Here is a 21,865-nt window from a genome sequence, read left to right as displayed (position 1 = left end):
GTAGTTTTATCATGTGTTTCAAATATTTAAATAATTGGATCTACTCATGCTGGTGTTGACCAAAGCGAAAACGAAAAAGTGAAAAATAAATTTAAAGAGGTAATTGTCCCATTATCTTTAAACTTACAGAATCCAACTGGATAAAAAGTAAATGTTTTGGCCATTCAAGATTGATGCCTTGAGTGGAAAAAACCTTGATGTTTTTAATGGATTTTTGTAAGTAAATAGTTGCTTTTTTGACTAAAACCAAAACAGAACTCCATTTTGTTTTGCTGCTACTTAAATTAATCATTAGTCAGGTGATATCTAGCCAAATTAATCTTGAAATGAGCTTCAATGTGTTCATCTTTTAAAAAATATATACTTTGTAGCTTCATATGAGACTTCTGTTGAAAGACCTATTTTAATTATTTTGGAGAGAATTAAGAAAATACTAAGTTCAGAAAAGCATCATTTTTTAAAGGAGGTAGAATTTAAAAAAAAATTCCAATTTGAAAAAAAAAACTTACAAATTTACTAAAGGACATCATCAGCAATCACAGCCCTTATTCAGGAGTAAATAAGTGTTAACTTTTGCCATTAAAAAAAAAGTGTGTGTTTGGGTCTTATCCTTGAGATTCTGATTTAATAGAGCTATGAATTTTTATTTTGAAGAAAAAATACTCATGGGTGACAAGTATTTAACTAGAATTTAATATTAAATTAATACTTAACCAATTAAATGTCTGTGCCTCTGTGTTAGCCTTTGCATATATGTTAATGACAGAAACTTTATAGGTGCTGGTCAGTTTCTTTTCAGTTGTGTGGGTTATTTTCCCTTAACAGAACTTTTCTGGAATGAGAGGGCTACATACTATATAAGTAAACTGAGTTTGAAATTCACTTTTTGTGTATCTAGTATTCACTTTTTGTGTGTCTAGTATTTTTCTCTCTGATTATAGTAGCCTTTAAGAATTTTTAAAAATAGCCTAATTGAGATAATTCATATACCATTTTTTAATAAAAGATTTATTTATTTATTCATATAGAACTGGGGTACAGGCTACGGGGTGGTGAGAAGATTCACCGGAGACAGAGTGGGGAGCAGAACAGGCAGATCGACAAAGTACACTGCTGAGGGGAGCAGCGGGTGGGTCAGGAGAGGTCTGCCTCACCATGCGGATCTCCTCTGGGGCAGACGGGGATCAAACTCTCATGTGGAAGTGGCGTAAGCTTCTAGTGCAGTGCTTTAACCCGCTGCGCCACCAGGGAGTGCCTCATATACCATTTTAAGGCATACATAACTCTTCAGTGCTTTGGTTTTTTTTTTTTAAGGTATGCATACAAAACCAGAGGTGTGGAGGGGTGAGAGCATTCACCAGAGATAGAGTGGGGAGCAGAACAGAGCAGAGGTATGAAATACACTGCTGAGGGGAGCAGTAGGCAAGACAGTATAGGTCTGCTCTGCCATGTGGGTGGGTTGGCTCCCTGGAGCCTGGGGATCAAAGTGGTTCTGGCAAGCACTGTCTTTAATCCCTGCACCACTAGGGAGGTCCCAGTTGGTTTTTTGTTTATTTGTTTTTAGTATATTTACATTTATGCGCAACATATTTTAGAACATTTCACTAGAAAATTCTGTATTTATAGCTATCAGTTTTCCATGCCCTTACCTCTTTCTCTTCTACTGACAAAGATGAAGCAACATCTTTGTTCTGTAGATTTGCCTGTTCTGGACATTTCATATAAAAGAAATCATGCAAGGTGTTGTTTTCTTGTGACTGGTTTTGTTAACATATTTCCAAGGTTTGCTCATGCTGTATTTGTGTGTCAGTAGTACTTTTATTTTTAAAAGATTTATATATTTTAGGCATATACAACTGGGGTACAGGCCAGAGGTGCAGGGGCAATGAGGGGATTCCCCACTAGAGACAGTGGGAAGCAGAACAGGCAGATTAAGGAAGTACACTGAGGGAGCAGCAGACTAGACAGGAGAGGTCTGCCACTCCATGTGGGTTCCCTTCCTGGTAGCTTCATAGTGCTGAGACTTAACCCCTGTACTACCAGGGAGGCCTCTTTGCCCATTTCTTTCTTTCTGTTTTTTTTTTTTTTTTAAAGATTTATTTATGCATACAGGCCAGAGGTACAGGGGCAGTGAGAGGATTCACCAAAGAGAGAGTGGAAAGCAGAATAGGCAGATGGGCAAAGTATACTGCTGAGGGGAGCAGCGGATGAGTATTTCTTCCCATCCTTTTTTTTTTTTTTTTACTTTCTTCATGGCATCCTTTAATTTTGAAGCACAGGAAGTTACTGATTCTGATGAACTCAAATGTAGTTTCTCAAGCTTTTGTCATCATGTATAAGAAACTATTGCCAAATCTGAAGTCATTTACTCCTGTGTTTGTTTCTAAGCATTTTATAGCTTTCTCTTACTATTGGGTATTTTGATTTAGTTTGAGTTATTATTTTTAATGCTGTGAGGTTAAGGTTAAAGTTCAGCTTCATTCTTCTGCACAGGGCTATCATGTTGTCATAAAACCATTTGTTGAAAAGACTGTTCTTTCCATTGAGTTGCTTCACACCCTCGTTCAAAAACCAGGTGACCTTAGACCCTACTTTTACTTTGGGGCTGTTTCCATTATTGGTCTCTTTATGCCAATTCCTTATTGTCATGATACTGTTGATTAGTAATAAATTATAAAACCAAGAACCAACTTGGTTCTTTATCAGGATTGTTTTGGATATTCTGGGTCTCTTGCATTTCCATATGCATTTTAGGATCAATTTATTAATATCTGCCCTCCACCCCCAAAATAAAGAAAAGCCATCTAGTATTTTGATAGAAATTGTGCTGAAGCTGTGTATCAATATGGAAAGTATTTACTCTCTTAACAATGTTAGGTGTATGATCCCTGAACATGGAATGTTTCTCCATTTATTTAGTTTTTAGAACATAGTTTTAAGTTTTGCTTTTAATACTGTTGTAAATAGAATTGTTTCCTTGATTTTATATTTAGGTTTGATTCTTTAAATCTTTTTTTATCCCTACCCTGTTCTTTATATTGGGTACTTTGTTTTTCTTTAAGTTCATTTGCACATTGTTCTATTATTTCCATTTACCTGTTAAAACTCAGTGATTTTTAAATTTCATACATTGTGTCCTTTAGTTCCAGATGTACTTTAAAGAAAAAAACAAAACTGTTGGCCTATTTGAACATCATCTAGTTCAACCCTTCCAACTGAATGCCTCTAATTGCTTCTTTTTTTATAATTTCTGTTTCTCATTGTAGGTACCTATCATTTCATCATTGTGAGAGTACCTTCTTTTACACTGAATGTGTTATATTACCTACTTGAATATTCTAATTCTGATATCAGAAGTTATCTAAGTCATCTTAAAATTGACTATAATTTTCTTTTGAGATCACTTTATATTTCTAATTCCTTGTCAGTTAACTTTTGTTTGTATTCCTCACATTGTAGGCTAGATTCGGATATATTCTTTGAGTATGTTTTGAGTTGTTTTGTTTCCACAGTCATTTAATTTGGCATGACTAAAATTGCTAACTTGGTCTCCTCTGTGAAGGGTTCAAACCTCAATTTTTTTAAAAAGATTTATTATTTATGCATACAGAACTGGGGTACAAGGCAGAGTGCAGGGGCGGTGAGAAGATTCACCTGAGACACAGCGGAGAGCAGAACAGGCAGATCGACGAAGTACACTGCTGAGGGGAGCAGCAGGAAAGGTCTGCCATGCCATGTGGATCACCTCCAGGGTGGAGATCGAGCTCATGCTGAAGTGGCTGTAGCTTCATAGGTGCTGTGCTTTAACCTGCTGTACCACCAGGGAGGACCTCAAACCTCAGTTTTTATCTTTAGTTGGACTGTTAAATGTCTATCTTGTACATGCGCAGTTCAGAGGTCAGTCAGAGATTTGCGTTTATATAGAATTTGTGTTTTTCTCTGACTCCCTTCTGCTTTGTTCCCTTTCCACAACTTAGTGGCTCTAGTGACCTCTGGTTCTGTTTTCTCTAGTTCCTCAAACTAGAAAGATTGTGGGCTTTTAAATCCAAATTTTATCTATCTCCTGTATCTTGGGCTGGGTTTATATCTAGACAAAAAGTTGCAAAAATGGTAGTCACCCAATGCCTTGCTTTTCTTTCAGGCAGTAATATGCTTAATTTTGTTCTCTTTCCAGTACCTTCAAGTAGCAATTTCTTATCTTTTGGCTAGCGTTTGTTTTCTGTAGAGGGTTAGAGCAATGAAAATTTAGTCATTATTAAAAATATTCTTGCTATTGAGCTTTTTAAGTCAGAAGTCTTAGTTTTTAAAATATACTTTAAATATACTGGATGGTTTCATTCATAGCAGGAGCATAGAGGACCAGGGGGGAAAAATAATAATGAACAACTATATACCAGAGACATTTTGCGGGAGTGGAGTGGGGAATGGGATCAAAAATGGTTGGGGGGGAAATGGGATCAAAAATGGGGGGAGGGGGGAGAGAAATGCACGGGATTATGGTGATGGCACACGGGTGATTTGGTGATGGGAAACCTGCGGGAATTACAATTGAGATGGAAAAAAAATGTACAAAATGATGTAAAAATAAACTTTTGTAATAAAAAAAATATTAAAAAAAAAAGGGTTAAGCCTCCACCATTCTCAAGGTAGAGCAAAATGTATGCAAGCATCAAAACAGTCTATTTAAGGTATTATGGAAATTTCATGCATTGGGTTTTTAAAATGGGAGTTGCAACCATATGTCTTTGATGGCTTGGACATTTAACAATTTAAGCCAGTAGGGTGGATAAAATTACTTTCGGAAGTCCTCTGCAAAGGGATGATTCTGTGTTCACTTGTACATTTTGGATAGCAGGTTTTTAAATGTGGTTAAATGCAGCTTGAACAATAAAGAGATTAGGACTAAAAAAAAAAATGGTGGTGGGGGAGAGTGCACTGGACTATGGTGATGGCACATGGGTGATTTGGTGATGGGAAGCCCATGGGAATTACAACTGAGATGGAAAAAGGCACAAAATGATGTAAAAATATATTATTATTAAAAAAGTGTAGTCTTTGATCTGTTTTCCACTGAAGTATTGAGGATTTTACTTGGGAAATGAAAAATCTGTGTATACTTACATGCCTTTATTTTTGTTATTAGGGTTAGGAGAATTCTGATATCTTTGAATAGATAAAGGCCATCCTTGGAATATATATATGAATTTTTGAGATTTTTTTCTGTTAAATGAAATCCATTTTTTTAAAAGCCTATGCAGATCTTTCAGAGAATGTATAAGATAAGAATGCTATATAAAGTGATTGGTTTATTTCAGTAGGAACAGTTCTTATATATAGTTGGTAATTGACAATAGAACAAAGCAGGAATCACAGTGAAATTTCCTAGCATGTTAGCTAGAACACTGTTTTCGAGTAATGATTAGACACTAAGCTTATGACATGTTCAGATTGTGAATGTGGTTTATTTTACTGTGAGATGGGGTATCTATCATTAAAGGGTTTTAAAATTTTTTATTCTGGTGTAATCTTCATGTGTTAGAAGAGTTCTTAACTGATTTGGAGGAACTTTATTTCTTTTCTGTTTAAAGGAGAAGTGGATCCTAAAGAGAGGATAGCACGACAACGAAAATTATTACAAAAGAAGCTTGGCCTTAATATGGGAGAAGCCATTGGAATGAGTACTGAAGAACTCTTTAATGATGAAGATCTGGATTATACCCCAACTTCAGCAGCCCTTGTAAACAAACAACCTGTAGGTAAAACCTTTGTTCCATTACAAACAATATAATTGCATGGTGGTTGCTTCATTTTTGCTTTGCAGGTGCATTTATAAAAAATGTTGCCCTTAATTCTGATCACTGCTGTTTAATACCTCTATAATTTAGTGTCTTTATAAATTGATTTCTGGTGACAGATTCTAAAAACCTAAACATGGATGTTCAGCACCCTCATAGATACCAAACTATTAAGTAAAATGTGTGTGGGAGGGCTTCTTAGGAACCATTGGTTTTGAGAGGTCCTAATTGCATCATTTGCTGCTTCCATTATTCTTTAATGAAGGCACCAAAAATAAATATAAATGAATGAATAAATAAATGAAAGAATAAATAAAAAGTAATGTTTGAGAAAGTGGGAGATAGTAAAGGGTATCACAGATATGTTAATACTAAAAACTTTTAGAGCTACAATTCATTCTTTTATTTGAGAAAGTAGCAAGCATGCTAAGTAGAAAACTTTCAAACAATGCAAAAGTGTATACAGTATGAAGTAAAAGAAGTTTCTTTCCAATAATTGATAACACCATGTTCCTTTGCCCTACAGGTAACCCCTTTTAAATTACTTGTTCATCCACTATGAAATTTTATATGTATAGAAAAGTGTGTTCTTTTAAGATATATATATATATCTTTTATCATTTCATATAGCATATTAGATTATATAGATCATTCATTTTGAACAACTTCCTGCTGTTTTATTGTATGACTGAACCATAATTTTTTTCCATAGGCCTCCCTTTTCTCTTATTCTTCCATTTCTTTGTTTTTTTTTTCTTTTGTGTGTGTATGCGCCCCAGACTTATTTTTTTTTTTTGCACCCCAGACTTTTTTTAAGCTCTAGAAAAAGCTGTGGCTCTCAAAGAAAAATGCACATATAAGTGAAATAATGTCTTTTCAATGGTTTAGTCTCTTCCCACTTTTCCTTTTAATATCCTTTTAGGGTTCCATGGACTTGACTAAGAATTTTTATGTTGCAGTTATTAAACTGTCTTGTAACTCTTGTCTTTGCCTTTGTTTAATTGGGAAATGGTTCTGTTTGCCTTCATATTAGTTACCCTCTAAATCTTTAGAATTTGTTAAACTGTTTTTTGGCTATAGGGAATATGATGATGAGTAACTTTTGCAGACAGCAAAAGAAATAGCAGATACCAGAAGCAAAAAGGAGAAGAGGGTACAGAGATATATATTAAAATCAAGAAGGAATGGAAGGAAAAGGGATGTCAGGAGAAGTAGAAGCTGTAGAATAGGAAGAAATCACAATAAAATAACACCACCAAAATAATAATATGATCACTGTGTGATAACTAGGCATGTGTAAGAAATGGATAGGCAGGTATATTAGAGAAAATAGGCTACAGACAGAATAGTTGGCTATGAAATGGACAGGTGCCAATTTGAGGTTTGCAAGCTCCAAGTTTGTTTGGCTTTAAATGGCATGAACCTTTGGGAGACATTGCTATTAGCTCACTATAGCTTCATTGTATTGTATATGTACCAGTGGTTCCTGGAACTAAGACTGCAGGAGGATATCTACACTGGTGAACCCGTAGAAGTGTAATTAGCTGTAGAAGTGTAAATTTCCATTGAATGTTGATCAATTAAAGGCAGAACAGATTTCAGGTTTGGATTGAACTGTTTTTATCTCACAGCCTTTATAATGCTTCTGTGAGTGGGAAAGAAAACAAACAGTCCACTAGTGGGTTGTGAAGATGACAGGAACAAATGACTGATTTGACTGTAGCATGCGGGACATCAGCCATTTATGGTTATAGTTTTTTTTTTTTAATCTAATGGTCATCAGTTTCTTAAATTGACATTGCTTATTCTGACTTTTGGCTGGTATTAGGATTATTTTTGAAGTCTCACCTCCTCAGAGTCCTCTCTGTAGGTTAGGATCATACATTTTATTACCTCTAGGACATAAAAAAGGTTAAAAACACACGTGCATTTGTTGGGAATGGGAAAAGTAGTAAAGAAGGAAGAAGTCAGTGAAATGATGGTACAGCCATACAAAAGAGTGGCATGAAGTTGTCAAAAAAGAATGTGATCAATCTGTATACAGTGAAATGTATAGACCTAGTACTTGTCTGAGGATGAGTATAGGTATTTATCTTCACTTCAAAGTTAAAATTCTGTATTCTTTATTCTTTTAGACTCTCCAAGCTGCTGAATTGATTGATTCAGAATTTCGAGCTGGAATGAGTAATAGACAGAAAAATAAAGCTAAAAGAATGGCCAAGTTATTTGCGAAACAGAGATCCAGGGATGCAGTAGAAACTAATGAAAAAAGGTAGTAGTTTTTTTCTTCTCATTTATTTAAAACCTTAATGCATAAATCTGTATTTGCTTGAGTTCTAAAAATATTTTGCAGACATAGTGCTGTGCTTTGGAGTATCACTTACATTGCCTTGCTCATTTGTCAGTAAATATTTACTATTGCAGGGGACTGGGGCAACTCTCCCAGAAAATCCACATATATAAGATTTATTATTCTTTATTATGGACTCTGAATGAGGGCTGAAAATCTTCGAAGGGGGGGAGCATGTTACAGGGAGAGGGAATAGTTGTAAATGCCTTAATCAGGCAATTTTCAAGAAACAAAAAGAGTGATATATCTAGGATAAGTTGACAAGTGAAAGTAGAAAAGAATGAAGTCAGGGAGATGTTCTAAGCCACAAATTAAGAATGGTGCTTTAGTACAATGAAAACTGTCACAGTATCACATCATCTGTTTTCTAGGCTAGGGGCTGAACCAAATGGGGGATAATTGGTTATGCAATTCTGTTACAAAAAGGAATTCTGTGGGTAAAACCATTGTCCTCACTTTCTCAATGTGTTAATGAAAGTGATATTTTGGTATGGGTTGAGAGTAACATTTATGAGAATGACTTACTAAAATTCAGATTCTTGGGACCCATTTAAATTATAATCTTTAGTGGTGTTTAATAAATGTTTGAGTATAAGATTAAGTACTTTAAAGCCTATGAAAATTAGGTTTTACTATAAAAGACATTTTTTTGTTCTTTCCATTCATTCAAAGCTAAAAAGTAATCATTTAAATGTTAGGATATAAATGATAAATATCTGCCTGGCATACATTTTTACATATGGTTGAATTGTTGGGTCTTAAGTATGAAATCTTTGTTGAATTTGTTAAAGAGTTTTGTTAGTGAAGTAGCTTGTTAGGATCGTAGAATAACCTAATATTAGTACATCTGTTGACTTTAGTCTTACGAGCACTTACCCCCAAAGATTTGAGCTTGGAAATACTAGACTTTAATTTTTAGAGTTCATAATTCATTCCAGAAATGCATGTTGGACACCATCTATATACCAGGTACTATCATAGGTCCTCAGGATAAAATAGTGAATAAAACAGGTAAGAATTTCTGTCTTTGTAGATTTTGTATTATAGAAAGATAGATGAGGAGCAAGATAAACCAGTAAATGTATAGAATTTATATATCATTTACATATGACAAAGGGATAAGGAAGAAACGAAATAATGCAAGGAACATGTGAAATGTTTTTGTGGAGAGTTTGAAACTACACCTAGGATTAGCAAGGGATTCAAGAGAGATGAAACTTCTTAGTAAAATCTGAAAGAAGCGATGATGCTAACCTTCAGAATACCTGAAAAAGATATTCCAAATAGTAGAGGGAATAGCAAAAATAAATGCCCAGAAGTAGAAACATGCCTAATAAGATCTAGGGCAGTAGAGTAACCAAATCTAGTAATTAGCTGAAGAGTAGAGAGGCTCAAATTTCTTTCATCACTATTAGAAAAGAATGGTTGGTCAAACAATTACCTAAATAAAGTGAGGGGCGGTTATGGAACATAATGCTGTACTTAACTGTGCTAATTATTCCTTTTAATATTAAATAGTTATACTTATCTTCTCCTTTGTAAAATATTGCTAGACTGGATTTGATAACATCTGGCTTTTTAGTAATATATCATTTCTTCAAATTTTCTAGACATACTTCTACTGGTCAGCTGCTTTGTTTCTCTATTTTTAAAGCAGTGATAAAATTAAACCGTATTACTCAGTATATAATACAGTATGTACTGTATACTCTAGGGTACAACCACCTAAAAATGTTAGGCTGGGCCAGATTTAGGTTGTTATACCAAGGGAGTTTAAAGAAAAAAAAAAAAGGCCGCTTCTTTCTTTTTTCTTTTCTTTTTCAAGATGTATTTATTTATGCATACAAGAACTGAGGTACAGGCCAGAGGTCTGGTGCGGAGGATATGAAAGGATTCACCAGAAATAGAGTAGGGAGCAAAACAGGCAGCTCTTCTGAAATAACACTGCTGAGAGGAGCAGTAGGAGAGGTGTACCTAACCTTATGGGTCACCTCCCTGGCTGGGAGTCGAACTCTTGCTGCTGTGGCTTTGGATAGCTTCATATTGCCATGCTTTAAACCTATTATGCCACCAGGGAGGACCCACTTTCTTTCAGAAGTAAGAGAGGAAGATAAAGAGATTTTAAATTTGAGATTCAATTTGAAAGCAAGAATTCACTGACCTATTTTATATTATTCAATAAACAGAGTAAGATACATATATACTCACAATTATTTAAGTGGTTAAATTATTTTTTAAAAAGATTTATTTATTCTTGCATACAGAACTGGGGTACAGGCCAGATGTGCAGGGGCGGTGAGAGGATTCATCAGAGACAGAGTTGGGAGCAGAACAGGCAGATCGATGAAGTATACTGCTGTGGGAGCAGCGGGCGGGTCAGGAGAGGTCTGCTGCGCCATGTGGTCACCTCCTAGGCAGGCGGGGATCGAACTCATGTGGAAGTGGCTTTAGCTTCTTAGTGCTGCACTTTAACCCGCTGCACCACCAGGGAGAGCCTAAGTGGTTAAATTTTAAGTAAACCATACCAAAAAATGCAAAACATTTGTTCTAATTATGGATTCTCTTAATTCATTACTTAACCTTTACTGACTTTTCTCATTGTTTATTTGTTAGCAATGATAGCACTGATGGGGAACCAGAAGAAAAGAGGCGAAAAATAGCAAATGTTGTTATTAACCAGTCTGCAAATGATTCCAAAGTCTTGATTGACAATATTCCAGACAGTTCTTCCTTAACTGAAGAGGTATTATTGAAATGTCTTAAAGTGTTCTTTGAAGTTATTTTTTATATTAATGTCAGCATCATAATCTGTAACTGAGAAATTTTATGATTAAAAATATTAGTAAAATTTGTAATTAAAATTTTAAAGCCTGTCTAATATTACTAGACCTGCAAAATGAATATACTTAATTAAATTAAATTATTAGCATAAAATATGCCTTTGAATTAGAAGTAATTCTTTCTTTCTTTTTTTTTTTTTTTCCAGATAAATGAATGGCCTTTGGAAAGCTTTTGTGAAGAGCTTTGCAATGACCTTTTTAATCCCTCCTGGGAGGTAAGATTTCTTCATTGCAGTTTCTTTCAGCTCAGTTTTCTTTGCTAATGAGGGAAACATGTCATACATAATTTATTTTATCAGGGTTGTAATTCTTTCCCTGTCTCCCTCTTAGGACCACTTACAATACTTAATATCATTTTACCTTCTAAGTAGCAAACTTGTAGACTGATTATTACTTTATATACCCTTTCTGCCCTATTTCTTTAGTGAATTGTTCATTTCTTTTCATTCTTTCACCTATAATATACTTAGATATCTTTCCCAGACAGTGAAACTTTGCTGTGGAAGTTTATAATTTTGACTAAGAGCAATAGTTTTCAAACCAGCTTTTTAACCTCAGAAATACTTCTTCACAGAAAATCTTGAATAGGTGCCAACTTATGAACGAGATGAAAGTGAAGCCCATTTGGTTGTGAAGTTGAGGGCTAGTGGTCTCAAAGTATTTTGTCTCACTCAACTTGCCTTGTGGGCAATTTTAGAAAATACTGCTTTGGAATATCATTAAGCATTCTTTCTACTCCTGAATGCACTTCTATTTAAAACTATTCAAGTCTCAACTCAAATGGGGTCTTGAAGAAGTGTGCAGTGCTAGTGGCCTATTTCCTCCCTTCATATGACAGGGCAGAAGACTATTCTGTAGTGAAGCATTAATCATGAGATATTTTGAGTTGTCTTCCTTTAACATTTAACATTGATAACTTTGGAACTTAGTTTTGATGCATTTTTTCTTTTATCTTTTTTTGGTGAGTTAACATTGCTATGTATGTTTTAGATGTATGGATTCATACTTTTTCTTTGATCACACTTTTTCAAATGTACATTGCCAAGTCATACCTAATAGTACCAATAACCCTCCACCACGTTCCTTTTAACTCACTCCACTCTTTGTTTCTATCCATACTCCCCGCCTCCCCCTACAACTTCAATTCTGCAATACTTGGATTCTTCCAAGGATTTATTCTGTCTTTATCTGTGCCTTTATTTTGTTTCTTTATATTCTACACAAGAGTGAAATCATTTAGTATTTTTCTCTGTCTGACTTAACTCCTCCAGTTCCATTGATATTGTTGCAAATGGCAAGCTTTCATCCCATTCACCCCTCCTTTTTAATAGCTGAGTAGTATTCCATTTTGTATTTATTTTATACTACATCATCTTTATCCAGTTATCTTGATGGGCACTTGGGTTGTTTCCATAACTTGGCTATTGTGAATAGTGCTGTGCCATGTTGGTTAGTTCCCTGGCCGTGAGTCGAACTCATGTTGCGGTGGCTGCTGATAGCTTCATAGGGCTGAGACTTAAACCCTTGCACTACTAGGGAGGCCCTTGCCAAGTCTTTATTAATCCATTTTGAATTGTGCTTGGCATGAAATAGTGTTCTAGTTTACTCTTTTGCAAGTGACTATCTGTTTTCCCAGAATCATTTGTTGAAGAGATTTTCATTTTTTCCATAACATGCTATTGCTTCCTTGGTAAATTCACTGTTTGTGGGTTTATTTCTGGACTCAGTTCTATTTCACTGGTCCATTTCTCTGTTTTTGTTTCTATGCCATGCTTTTTTTTAAAAAAGGAATTATTTATTTATGCATACAAGAACTGGGGTATAGGCCAGAAGTGCAGCAGGAGTAGGGTGCTGAGAGGATTCACCAGAGACAGTAGAGAGCAGAACAGGCAGATAACTAAAATACACTGCTGAGGGGAGCAGAGGGCAAGACAGGAGAGGTCTGCTGCGCCATGTGGGTCAGCTCCCTGGCCTTGGATCGAACTGGTGCTGCAGGCTGCTAGTAGCTTTGTAGTGCTGTGCTTTAACCCTTGTAGCGCTAGCACCTTGCTATTTTGACCTACTTTATAGATAATTGGGGTTGGGACTATAAAGAATAGTATATGATACGTCCTTCTCTCCACTTTGATGCCAAGAATGCTGAATATAGGTAAAGGGTAAAGGAGTGACAATTCTTAGTGTCTCAAAAGAGTTTAGAATAGCTATTTTAGTTTGACATTTAAAAAATTACACAAAATTTTCCAAAGCTGTGAAACTGATTTATGTACCGTTTCTTGGATAGTAAGAGAAAAACATTTCTTATAAATACCAGTTTATTTAAATTTTTTAAATATTTAATATCACTTTTTCATACTGAAACAAAGTGAAACTTAGTTTCTTGAGTATTTAAGCTCTTAACATTTGCTTCTTGGTTCTTCATAGGTTCGACATGGTGCAGGCACTGGACTTAGGGAAATCCTGAAAGCTCATGGGAAAAGTGGTGGTAAAATGGGAGATAGCACATTAGAAGAGGTAAGTGTAGTAAAGCAGCAGTTATCATCGGTTTAGTAGTTGGTCTCTTTCACTAAATCAGGGAATTAACAGAGTATAAGCAAGCATGAATATTTGAGAAGAAAATAATAGATTGGGAAGTAGAGTGAGATGAATAAGATGATAGTTTAGAAGTCAGTGACCAGTGTGATTGGTGTAGCATGGAGACATTAGTGATAGAATAGATTATAGATATATAATAGCTATAATTGATATTAGCAACCATAAGTATTAATTTCTCTTAGAACAAATAATAGAATTAATGAATTTAGAGACTTTGGTATATTTGAATCTAGTTAATCATCAAAAAGGATGTGGTTAATTTAAAGGTAATAATTAGGCTCTTCTGCATTTTGGTTTTTTTTTTTTTAAGATTATTTATGCATACAGAACAGAGGTACAGGTCAGAGGTGCAGGGGCAGTGAGAAGGATTCACCAGAGTCAGAATATGGAGCAGAACAGGCGGAATGATGAAGTACACTGCTGAGGGGAGCAGTGGGCGGGTCATGATAGGTCTGCTGCACCATGTGGATCACCTCCGGGGCTGGGGATCAAACTCATGCTGAAGTGGCTTTAGCTTCTTAGTGCTGTGCTTTAACCCGCTGTACGACCAGGGAGGGCCCCATTTTGGTTATTTTTTTTAATAGTTTATTTTTGCATCATTTTGTGCTTTTTTCTATCTCAGTTGCAATCCTCGTGGGCTTCCCATCACCAAATCCACCCATGTGCCATCAGCATAGTCCTTCCCCCCCACTGTTTTTGATCCCATTCCACCCCCATAAAATGTCTCTGATATATAACTGTTCGTTATTATTATTTTCTTGCCTGGTCCTTTAAACTCCTGCTATGAGTGAAACCATCTGGTATTTTTCCTTTTCTTTTTTGGCTTATTTCACTAAGCTTGATCTTTTCCAGCTCCATCCATGTTGCTGCAAAAGGCATGTGTTTATTTTTTTTTTTTTGGTTTGCTGAGTAATATTCCATTGTGTCTATGTACCCCATCTTTTTAATTCAGTCATCTACTTTTGGGCATTTGGATTGTTTCCATGTCTTTCCAATTGTAAGTAAAGCAGCAATAAACATGGAGGTTCAGGTGTCTTTTTGAATCAATGTTTTTTTATCTTCTGGGTAGATACCTAGAAGTGGGATTGCTGGGTCATATGGAAGCTCCATTTTTAGCAGTTTGAGGAACCTCCAAACAGTTTTCCATAGTGGTTGTACTAGTTTGCATTCACACCAGCAGTGCAGGAGAGTTCCTTTTTCTCCACATCCTTGCCAACATTTGTTGTTGATAATTGTTTTAGGATATGCCATTCTCACTGGTGTAAGGTGGTATCTCATTGTGGTTTTAATTTGCATCTCCCTTACTACAAGTGATGTTGAACAATTTTTCATGTTTTTTTTTTTTTTTCAATAACAAAAATACTGTGTCCTTTAAGTTTTTAATTTGGACCTTAATGTTTCCCTAGTCCAAGGACAGAGTGTGATCTATGTCATTTTAAAAATGTCTTTTAACAGATGATTCAGCAGCATCAAGAGTGGTTGGAAGACTTGGTTATTAGACTCCTGTGTGTTTTTGCATTAGACAGATTTGGAGACTTTGTTTCTGATGAAGTAAGTATCACCTAAGAGTCACAGTCCTCTTATATGTCAAATTTTACAAAGTAAACCTTTTGAAATAGAAATTTTCTTCCTTTCTCATTTTTAGGTTGTAGCACCAGTTCGTGAAACATGTGCTCAAACATTAGGTGTGGTGTTAAAGCACATGAATGAAACAGGAGTTCATAAGACTGTGGATGTTTTGCTTAAATTACTTACACAAGAACAATGGGAAGTTAGACATGGTGGTCTGCTGGGAATAAAATATGCCTTGGCAGTTCGTCAGGTAAACACTTCAGATTTTGAAGCATTGTAGGATACTCTTTTCCCTTTGTTTATCTTAATTAATTATATGAAATGACCCTAGATTATTCTTTTTGCAGACAAGGCAGTAGTACTTCTAAGATTTGTCATCTTGAGATAGTATGATAGAGATAGGTTATGCTAGTAAGAATTTAAGTGTAAATCTAAAGATGGTAATCTATATTTGGAAAATTACTATTTCATGGAAGACCAATTCTCAGTAAGAGTCCTAATATAAGATCACAGGAGTAGCTCTGGAAGCTGATTTTATTGGGGAAATTGAAGAGTTGTATGTAATAATCATACAGTGTGCATGTGTGTGTGTACACATGCACAAGGAGCAGGCAACACAGGAAGGTTTGCTGTGCCATATGTGGGTTAGACCCCTGGCTGGGATATAGTGATCCCAGGCTGTAGTAGTATTAAGGCTGAGACTTAATCCCTAGGCCACCAAGGAGGCCCCCTATCGTACCCATTTTGTTATCAGTTGTACTGCATGAGAAGTAGAAGTTAAGATTCTAGTATAGAGTATGTTGTTTGTGTGTTAACACAGAAAATTGGGAGTCTTACCTCATGTTCTGATGTTTTGAATTGCATGAATAATGAAGTACTTAATACTGTCGTAGTCTTTTCCAAATGAGATTAGCTACATAGATATCTGTGAATATTGTTTTTATTTGATTTTTTTTTAAATACTGGTTTTTATGTTTTTTTATGGCAAATTAATTTTAAAAAGTCCAAGCACAATTGTACTACAGTAAACTAATATATTTTAATACTTTTACAGGATGTAATTAATACTTTATTGCCTAAAGTCTTAACTAGAATAATTGAAGGACTCCAGGACCTTGATGATGATGTCAGAGCTGTTGCTGCAGCATCTTTAGTACCTGTGGTAGAAAGCCTTGTCTATCTTCAGACACACAAGGTAAATTAGATATTTTTGAATTTCTTCCCACAGAGCTTGCTTACATTTTTTTAAAGAATCAATTATTTATGTATACAGAACTGGGGTGCAGGCCAGAGGTGCAAGGGAGGTGAGAAGATTCACCAGAAACAGAGTGGGGAGCAGAACAGGCAGATTGACGAAGTACAGTGCTGACAGGAGTAGCAGGCGAGACAGGAGAGATCTGCTGTGCCATGTGAATCACCTCTGGGGCAGGGGTCGAACTTGCATGAAGTAGCTGTGGCCAGCTTGCAGTGCTGTGCTTTAACCAATTGTGCCACGAGGGAGCCTCAAGATTTATTTATTTATGCGTACAAGGACTGGGGGACTGGGATACACCAGAAGTTTGCAGTGTGAGTGGACTCATCAGAGACAGAGTGGGGAGCAAAACAGGCAGATGTACTGAAATGCACTGCATTACCACCCGGCCATATCACTTCCCTGGCTGGGGATCAAACTTTGACTGCAGTGTCTGCAGAGAGCCTAATGGTGTTGTACGTTAACTGTTATACCATCAGGGAGGGCGTGAGCTTGTTCACATGTTGGGCGAGAGATTCAGGAAAAACATTTCTTCATCCTTCATTTTCCTTCTGACTTCCCCTCTGAATCATGTGATATTAAGTATTTTTCTTGAGAAAAATTTCTATTAATCTACAACCCCTTTACATATAGGGAACATTTCTGAGAAAAAAGCAGCCATTTCTACTTTATTTTACTCCTGGTTTTAAACATGTGAATGATTTTGGTATTTGACTTTAATTTGGTTTCATTTTTTGAAGTTCTTCTTAAGTTCTGATTTTCGTTTATATTATTAAAACTAGAATGCACATTTGGAAGTGCAACAAGCAGTATTTAAAATTTTTTAAAGCCAAGTTTGTCCTTCTGATGATTAATATTACCACATTAAATGTATTAAAATTACATAGAGGCTCATGACTTGTGTGTCCATACTATATGTTTCAGTTTTGTTTTTTACATAAAATAGTATGTTGACTCATTTCCTGAATTCTACCCATTATGAGCCTGGTTAAGAAGGGAAGTACTGAAGGAGACTTGAATGGCAGAGTTTGTTAAAGACAAGTAATGTTTCTTTAATTTTGCTCAAAACCAGCACTACCCAAAATCATTGGAATTGTATATGTTGTTGAATCAGTAGCCACTCCTGGAATGCAATTTGACTTGGCTGATGGATATTTTGCATAAAATTAATAACTTTTCTTGATAATTGATGTTATAGGTCCCCTTCATTATAAATACATTATGGGATGCTCTTCTGGAACTAGATGATCTAACAGCTTCAACAAATAGTATTATGACTCTTCTTTCATCTTTGTTAACGTATCCTCAGGTCCAACAATGCAGGTACTTATTTCTTTTTAGTGGGATAAGCTAAATGTGTTTACATACATTTTCAGATTATTAAACATAGTAATATAATAATCTGACACTTTTAGAATTATTAGGTTGCAAGTATCAAAGACCTGTTTTTTAAAAATAATATAATAGTTTATTTTTACATCATTTGGTGCCTTTTCCCATCTCAGTTGTAATCCCCGTGGGCTTCCCATCACCAGATCACCTGTGTGCCATCACCATAGTCCAGTGCACTTCCCCCTCCCAATGTTTTTGTTCCCATTCCTCATTCCACCCCCATAAAATGTCTCTGCTATATAGTTCTTCATTATTCTTCTTATTTTCAACCAAAGACCTGTTTTTTTTTTTATTTTACAACAGTTTATTTTTACATCACTTTGTACATTTTTTTTTCCCATCTCAATTACAATCCCCGCGGGTTTCCCATCACCAAGTCACCCGTGTGCCATCACCATAATCCCGTGCACTTCCCTCCCCATCCCCCCACACCCCCCGTTTTTGATCCCATTCCCCACTCCACCCCCGCAAAATGTCTCTGGTATATGGTTGTTCATTATTTTTGTTATTTTCTTGCCTGCCAAAGACCTGTTTTTTTATTCTCTGGTGGTATATTTGGGGAAGGAATTAGAAAAGGCATATTCTCTAACCTTGTGTTAATTCATTCATGTAAGTCTTCATTTTGTAACTTTAGAAATGTAATTCTTTTAGCTTTACATGTAGAATTTTAACTTTGTTTAGTTGACATTTAGTTAATAGAATTACAACTGAATGTATGTTTTCCAAAAGCTGCTGTTCTGTTAACTTTGTAATGATCATTTTCTTAAGGCTCAAACACTCTTTTTATATATATATTTTGAGATTTATTTATGCTATAAGAACTGGGGTACAGGCCAGAGGTGTGGGGGATGAGGAGACTCATCAGAGACAGTGGAAAGCAGAACAGGCAGACTCACTGAACTATATTGCTGAGAGGAGCAGTGTGGGAGACAGGAGAGGTCTGCTGCTCCATGAGTGTCACCTCCCTTGCCTGGGATAAAACTCGGTGCTGCAGTGGCTGTAGATCACTTCATGGTGTTGTGCTTTAATCCCTTGCAACACCTGGAGGGGGTTCAGGGTTGGGGGGCTCTGTGATGCTCATTTTGACTTCTTGCTCTTGAGTTCAAAATTACACATCAGGAAGAGAATATAAAATAATGAAATACCATATCCAAAAGCAAAGATTGAGTGAAGGAAAAACATGCACCAAAAATTTTAAGTGCCATCTATTTATATTTGAAATGAAGCTCAGCTAAATAATTAATAAATATGTTCCTTACCTTTTAGACTGACTCCTGGATATTATTGTTTCTGATAATAGTATCCTTGGAGATACAGAGGGGAGAATATTGTATGCAATTTAAAAAAGAAAAAAGAGAAAAGAAAACTACTGTCCTTAGCCTAGTGTGGTGGTTTAGTGAATGTTCATGATTATAAATGACTTACTCTGTGAGTGACTGTTTCTAATGAAAATCAGTAGTGTGAAAAACATGTAGAGAATATTTCAAATAATACCAATCTACTGTTATTAATTCAGAGTTAAATTTATAGTTCACAAGTTGGAATAGCAATTTGTGCCTGTAAGTAAGTGCCTATAAAAGTAATTGAGATTAATATTGAACTGATAAAACATATATGGAATTTCCTAATTTTGAGATACTTTCATGAGCAAGAAACTATTTAATAGATATTAAATAGTTAATACATGTGATGAAAGGCCTTCTAAAGCTACAAAATGCCAAGAGTTGATTACAACAAATCAAGGTTTGGATCTTTTATCTACAGAGGCCCAGATAGTGATATTTCAGGCTCTTTGAGCCATAATATTTCTATTGAAACTCCTTAACTATGCCATTGTTGTGCAAAAGCAGCCATTAACAAAAAAGGAATGAATGTGCCTGTGCTCTTACTTCCCCTTAAAAAAATGGTTGTATCACATTTGACCTGTGGGTATTAGTTTATTGACATTGTCCTAAAGGACTTAGTACTTTTAAAAAACAATCAAGTGCATAGCATCAGAAAAGCTAAATAATGTAAGAAAATGAAAGAATGTAACAAAAGTTCTGTAAGTTATGAATAATGTAGTTTGATTTTTTTCTACAAAACTATCTTATTAGAAAATTTGCTTTATATGTTGTGATATTTAGCAGATACTGTCCAGCTTATGTTAGAAGAAATGTAGCATGTCATTTAGAGCATGAATAATTATGTGGTCTGTTAACAAGACCTTTTTATAATGCTTTTTTTAAACTTTAAATCTGTTTTATGTCTGTGTGTGTATATCTGTGTGTTTAAATTAAATAAGTAGACTTACTAAATGTATAAATAAATGTAAGAAGTTGTTTTTATTCAAATCTTAAAGAAATGAAGAATTATTTCCTAGTTCCAGATAACTTTTATGATTCATGGATGTGATAAAAATCCTATAGGCCAGGTTGTTAGTCTAGATAAGGCGTTCTGGCTTGCCCATTTAAAAATATAATCTGTGAGAAATAAGATAATTAAGTTTTCTAAATTTAAAAGGTTGCAGTAGGATAACATTTCATGGCATTGGTGCTATAGAAGAAACTCATTAATATTTCTACTCTTTATGTCCATTTGCTCTGGCTATTCTGGGGCTAATGTAATATTTTGGAGTGAGACTTAAATGAAATTAAGTTATTGAAATTATCTTTTTAGAATCTATCCAAAAAGGTACTCAGTTCACCTGGAAAAAGAATATATCAGGGAAGTTTTAACTTCTCAGTTGAATGAGTTGAGTGGGGTTAACTTGTATCTTTTTTATTAGTATTCAACAGTCACTCACAGTTTTAGTTCCTCGTGTCTGGCCTTTTTTGCATCATACTATATCATCAGTTAGAAGAGCAGCATTGGAAACACTGTTTACATTGTTATCAACACAGGACCAGGTAAGAAACTAATAATTAAATATAATAATGTTGAAATTTTCACATTAGTTTTCTAAAACAAATCTGACCATTTGGTTACTCTTGCTATATTTCCAAAGATCTGGAGACTTGTGGGCCTAGTAGTAGTATAATTATCATGTAGACAAATAAGAACATTACTGTGGCACCAGAAGTATTTTAATGTTTTGTTCTAGGTTGTAATCCCAGTCTTGGAATAGTGCCCAATTCATATGGAGCTCTCAGTAAATAGTCATTGAATGAAAGATTAAATAATTCCTTCCTGTCAGACTTATTACTCAGTCTTTATTGTTTGGTTCACAATTGGATGGTTGGCAGAACATACCCTTGGTTAGAACTCTATCCTTGAAACTCTGCAGCATGACTCTAAAGACAGACAGTAGAATTGTTAAGCATTTACCTGCTCTTGAGTCTTATTAGTCTTAAGAGGATGGTATTTTCCTAGTATCCTTCAGGAGTCACACATTGAAATGCCAAGATCATTTAGGTTATTATCAGTATGCAGATGGTATCTGTAATGCCCTGTTTATACAGTGTTCACATTCCTATTTATTTAAGATAACTCTGGCGGTCAAACAAAATAGTACAATTTAGGAGATATATCAATAAGCAATCCATTATCCTATCATGCTTCTCCTTATAGGTACTGCCATTTGGAACAGTCATTTTTAAAAAGCAATGGTTAATTTTTTTAGACAATAGATTATAGATTGGGTAAAAGCCTGTTGTATTCACTCACCATGCATCTTGATATGAATGAAGGAACAGTCCCTGTAGGCTTGTTTTAACAGCATGGTAGTAGTTATACTTCTGTGACTCATTATCTTTAAATTTTGTTTTGCATTTTCCTCGATTTTGTCTAATTGAGAAAAATCTGTTAGGTTTATTTCATAATGCCTCAGGTGATCAGGCATGTGTGAGTGTGACAAACTGGCCTGGATTTTTCACTTCACTTTTGCCTCAGTTTTGTGGTGTTTAAATGTTGGGTTTTTTTAAACGTTTTAAATGTAGTATTCCTAAATTTTCTTTAGATGGACTTCTAGAAGTTGTGAAATTTCTTCCCTTTACATTTTTTTTTTAAAGATTTATTTATTTGTGCATACAGAACTGGGGTACAGTCCAGAGGCTCAGGGGCGGTGAGAGGCTTCACCAGAGACAGAGTGGGG

At 35.3% G+C, this 21,865-nt stretch overlaps 1 protein-coding gene across 1 annotated transcript in view; it reads left to right on the top strand.

Moving 5' to 3' along the window:
• Window positions 1–21,865, top strand: part of BTAF1 (BTAF1 RNA polymerase II, B-TFIID transcription factor-associated, 170kDa) — a 75,824-nt gene that overhangs the window by 18,829 nt on the left and 35,130 nt on the right. The window contains exons 5-14 of the mRNA XM_004681037.2: window positions 5,589–5,752; window positions 7,931–8,067; window positions 10,759–10,888; window positions 11,132–11,200; window positions 13,407–13,496; window positions 15,033–15,128; window positions 15,223–15,399; window positions 16,204–16,344; window positions 17,600–17,724; window positions 20,561–20,681. Coding sequence (XP_004681094.2) covers window positions 5,589–5,752; window positions 7,931–8,067; window positions 10,759–10,888; window positions 11,132–11,200; window positions 13,407–13,496; window positions 15,033–15,128; window positions 15,223–15,399; window positions 16,204–16,344; window positions 17,600–17,724; window positions 20,561–20,681 — 1,250 coding nt within the window. The remainder of the gene's footprint in view (window positions 1–5,588; window positions 5,753–7,930; window positions 8,068–10,758; window positions 10,889–11,131; window positions 11,201–13,406; window positions 13,497–15,032; window positions 15,129–15,222; window positions 15,400–16,203; window positions 16,345–17,599; window positions 17,725–20,560; window positions 20,682–21,865) is intronic.

The sequence above is a fragment of the Condylura cristata genome, unplaced genomic scaffold (genome assembly GCF_000260355.1).
Source record: "Condylura cristata isolate star-nosed mole 26May11 unplaced genomic scaffold, ConCri1.0 scaffold00011, whole genome shotgun sequence".
Lineage (NCBI taxonomy): Eukaryota > Metazoa > Chordata > Mammalia > Eulipotyphla > Talpidae > Condylura > Condylura cristata.
Note: the sequence above shows the minus strand (reverse complement) of the source record. Positions and strands in the feature narration are given on the sequence as shown.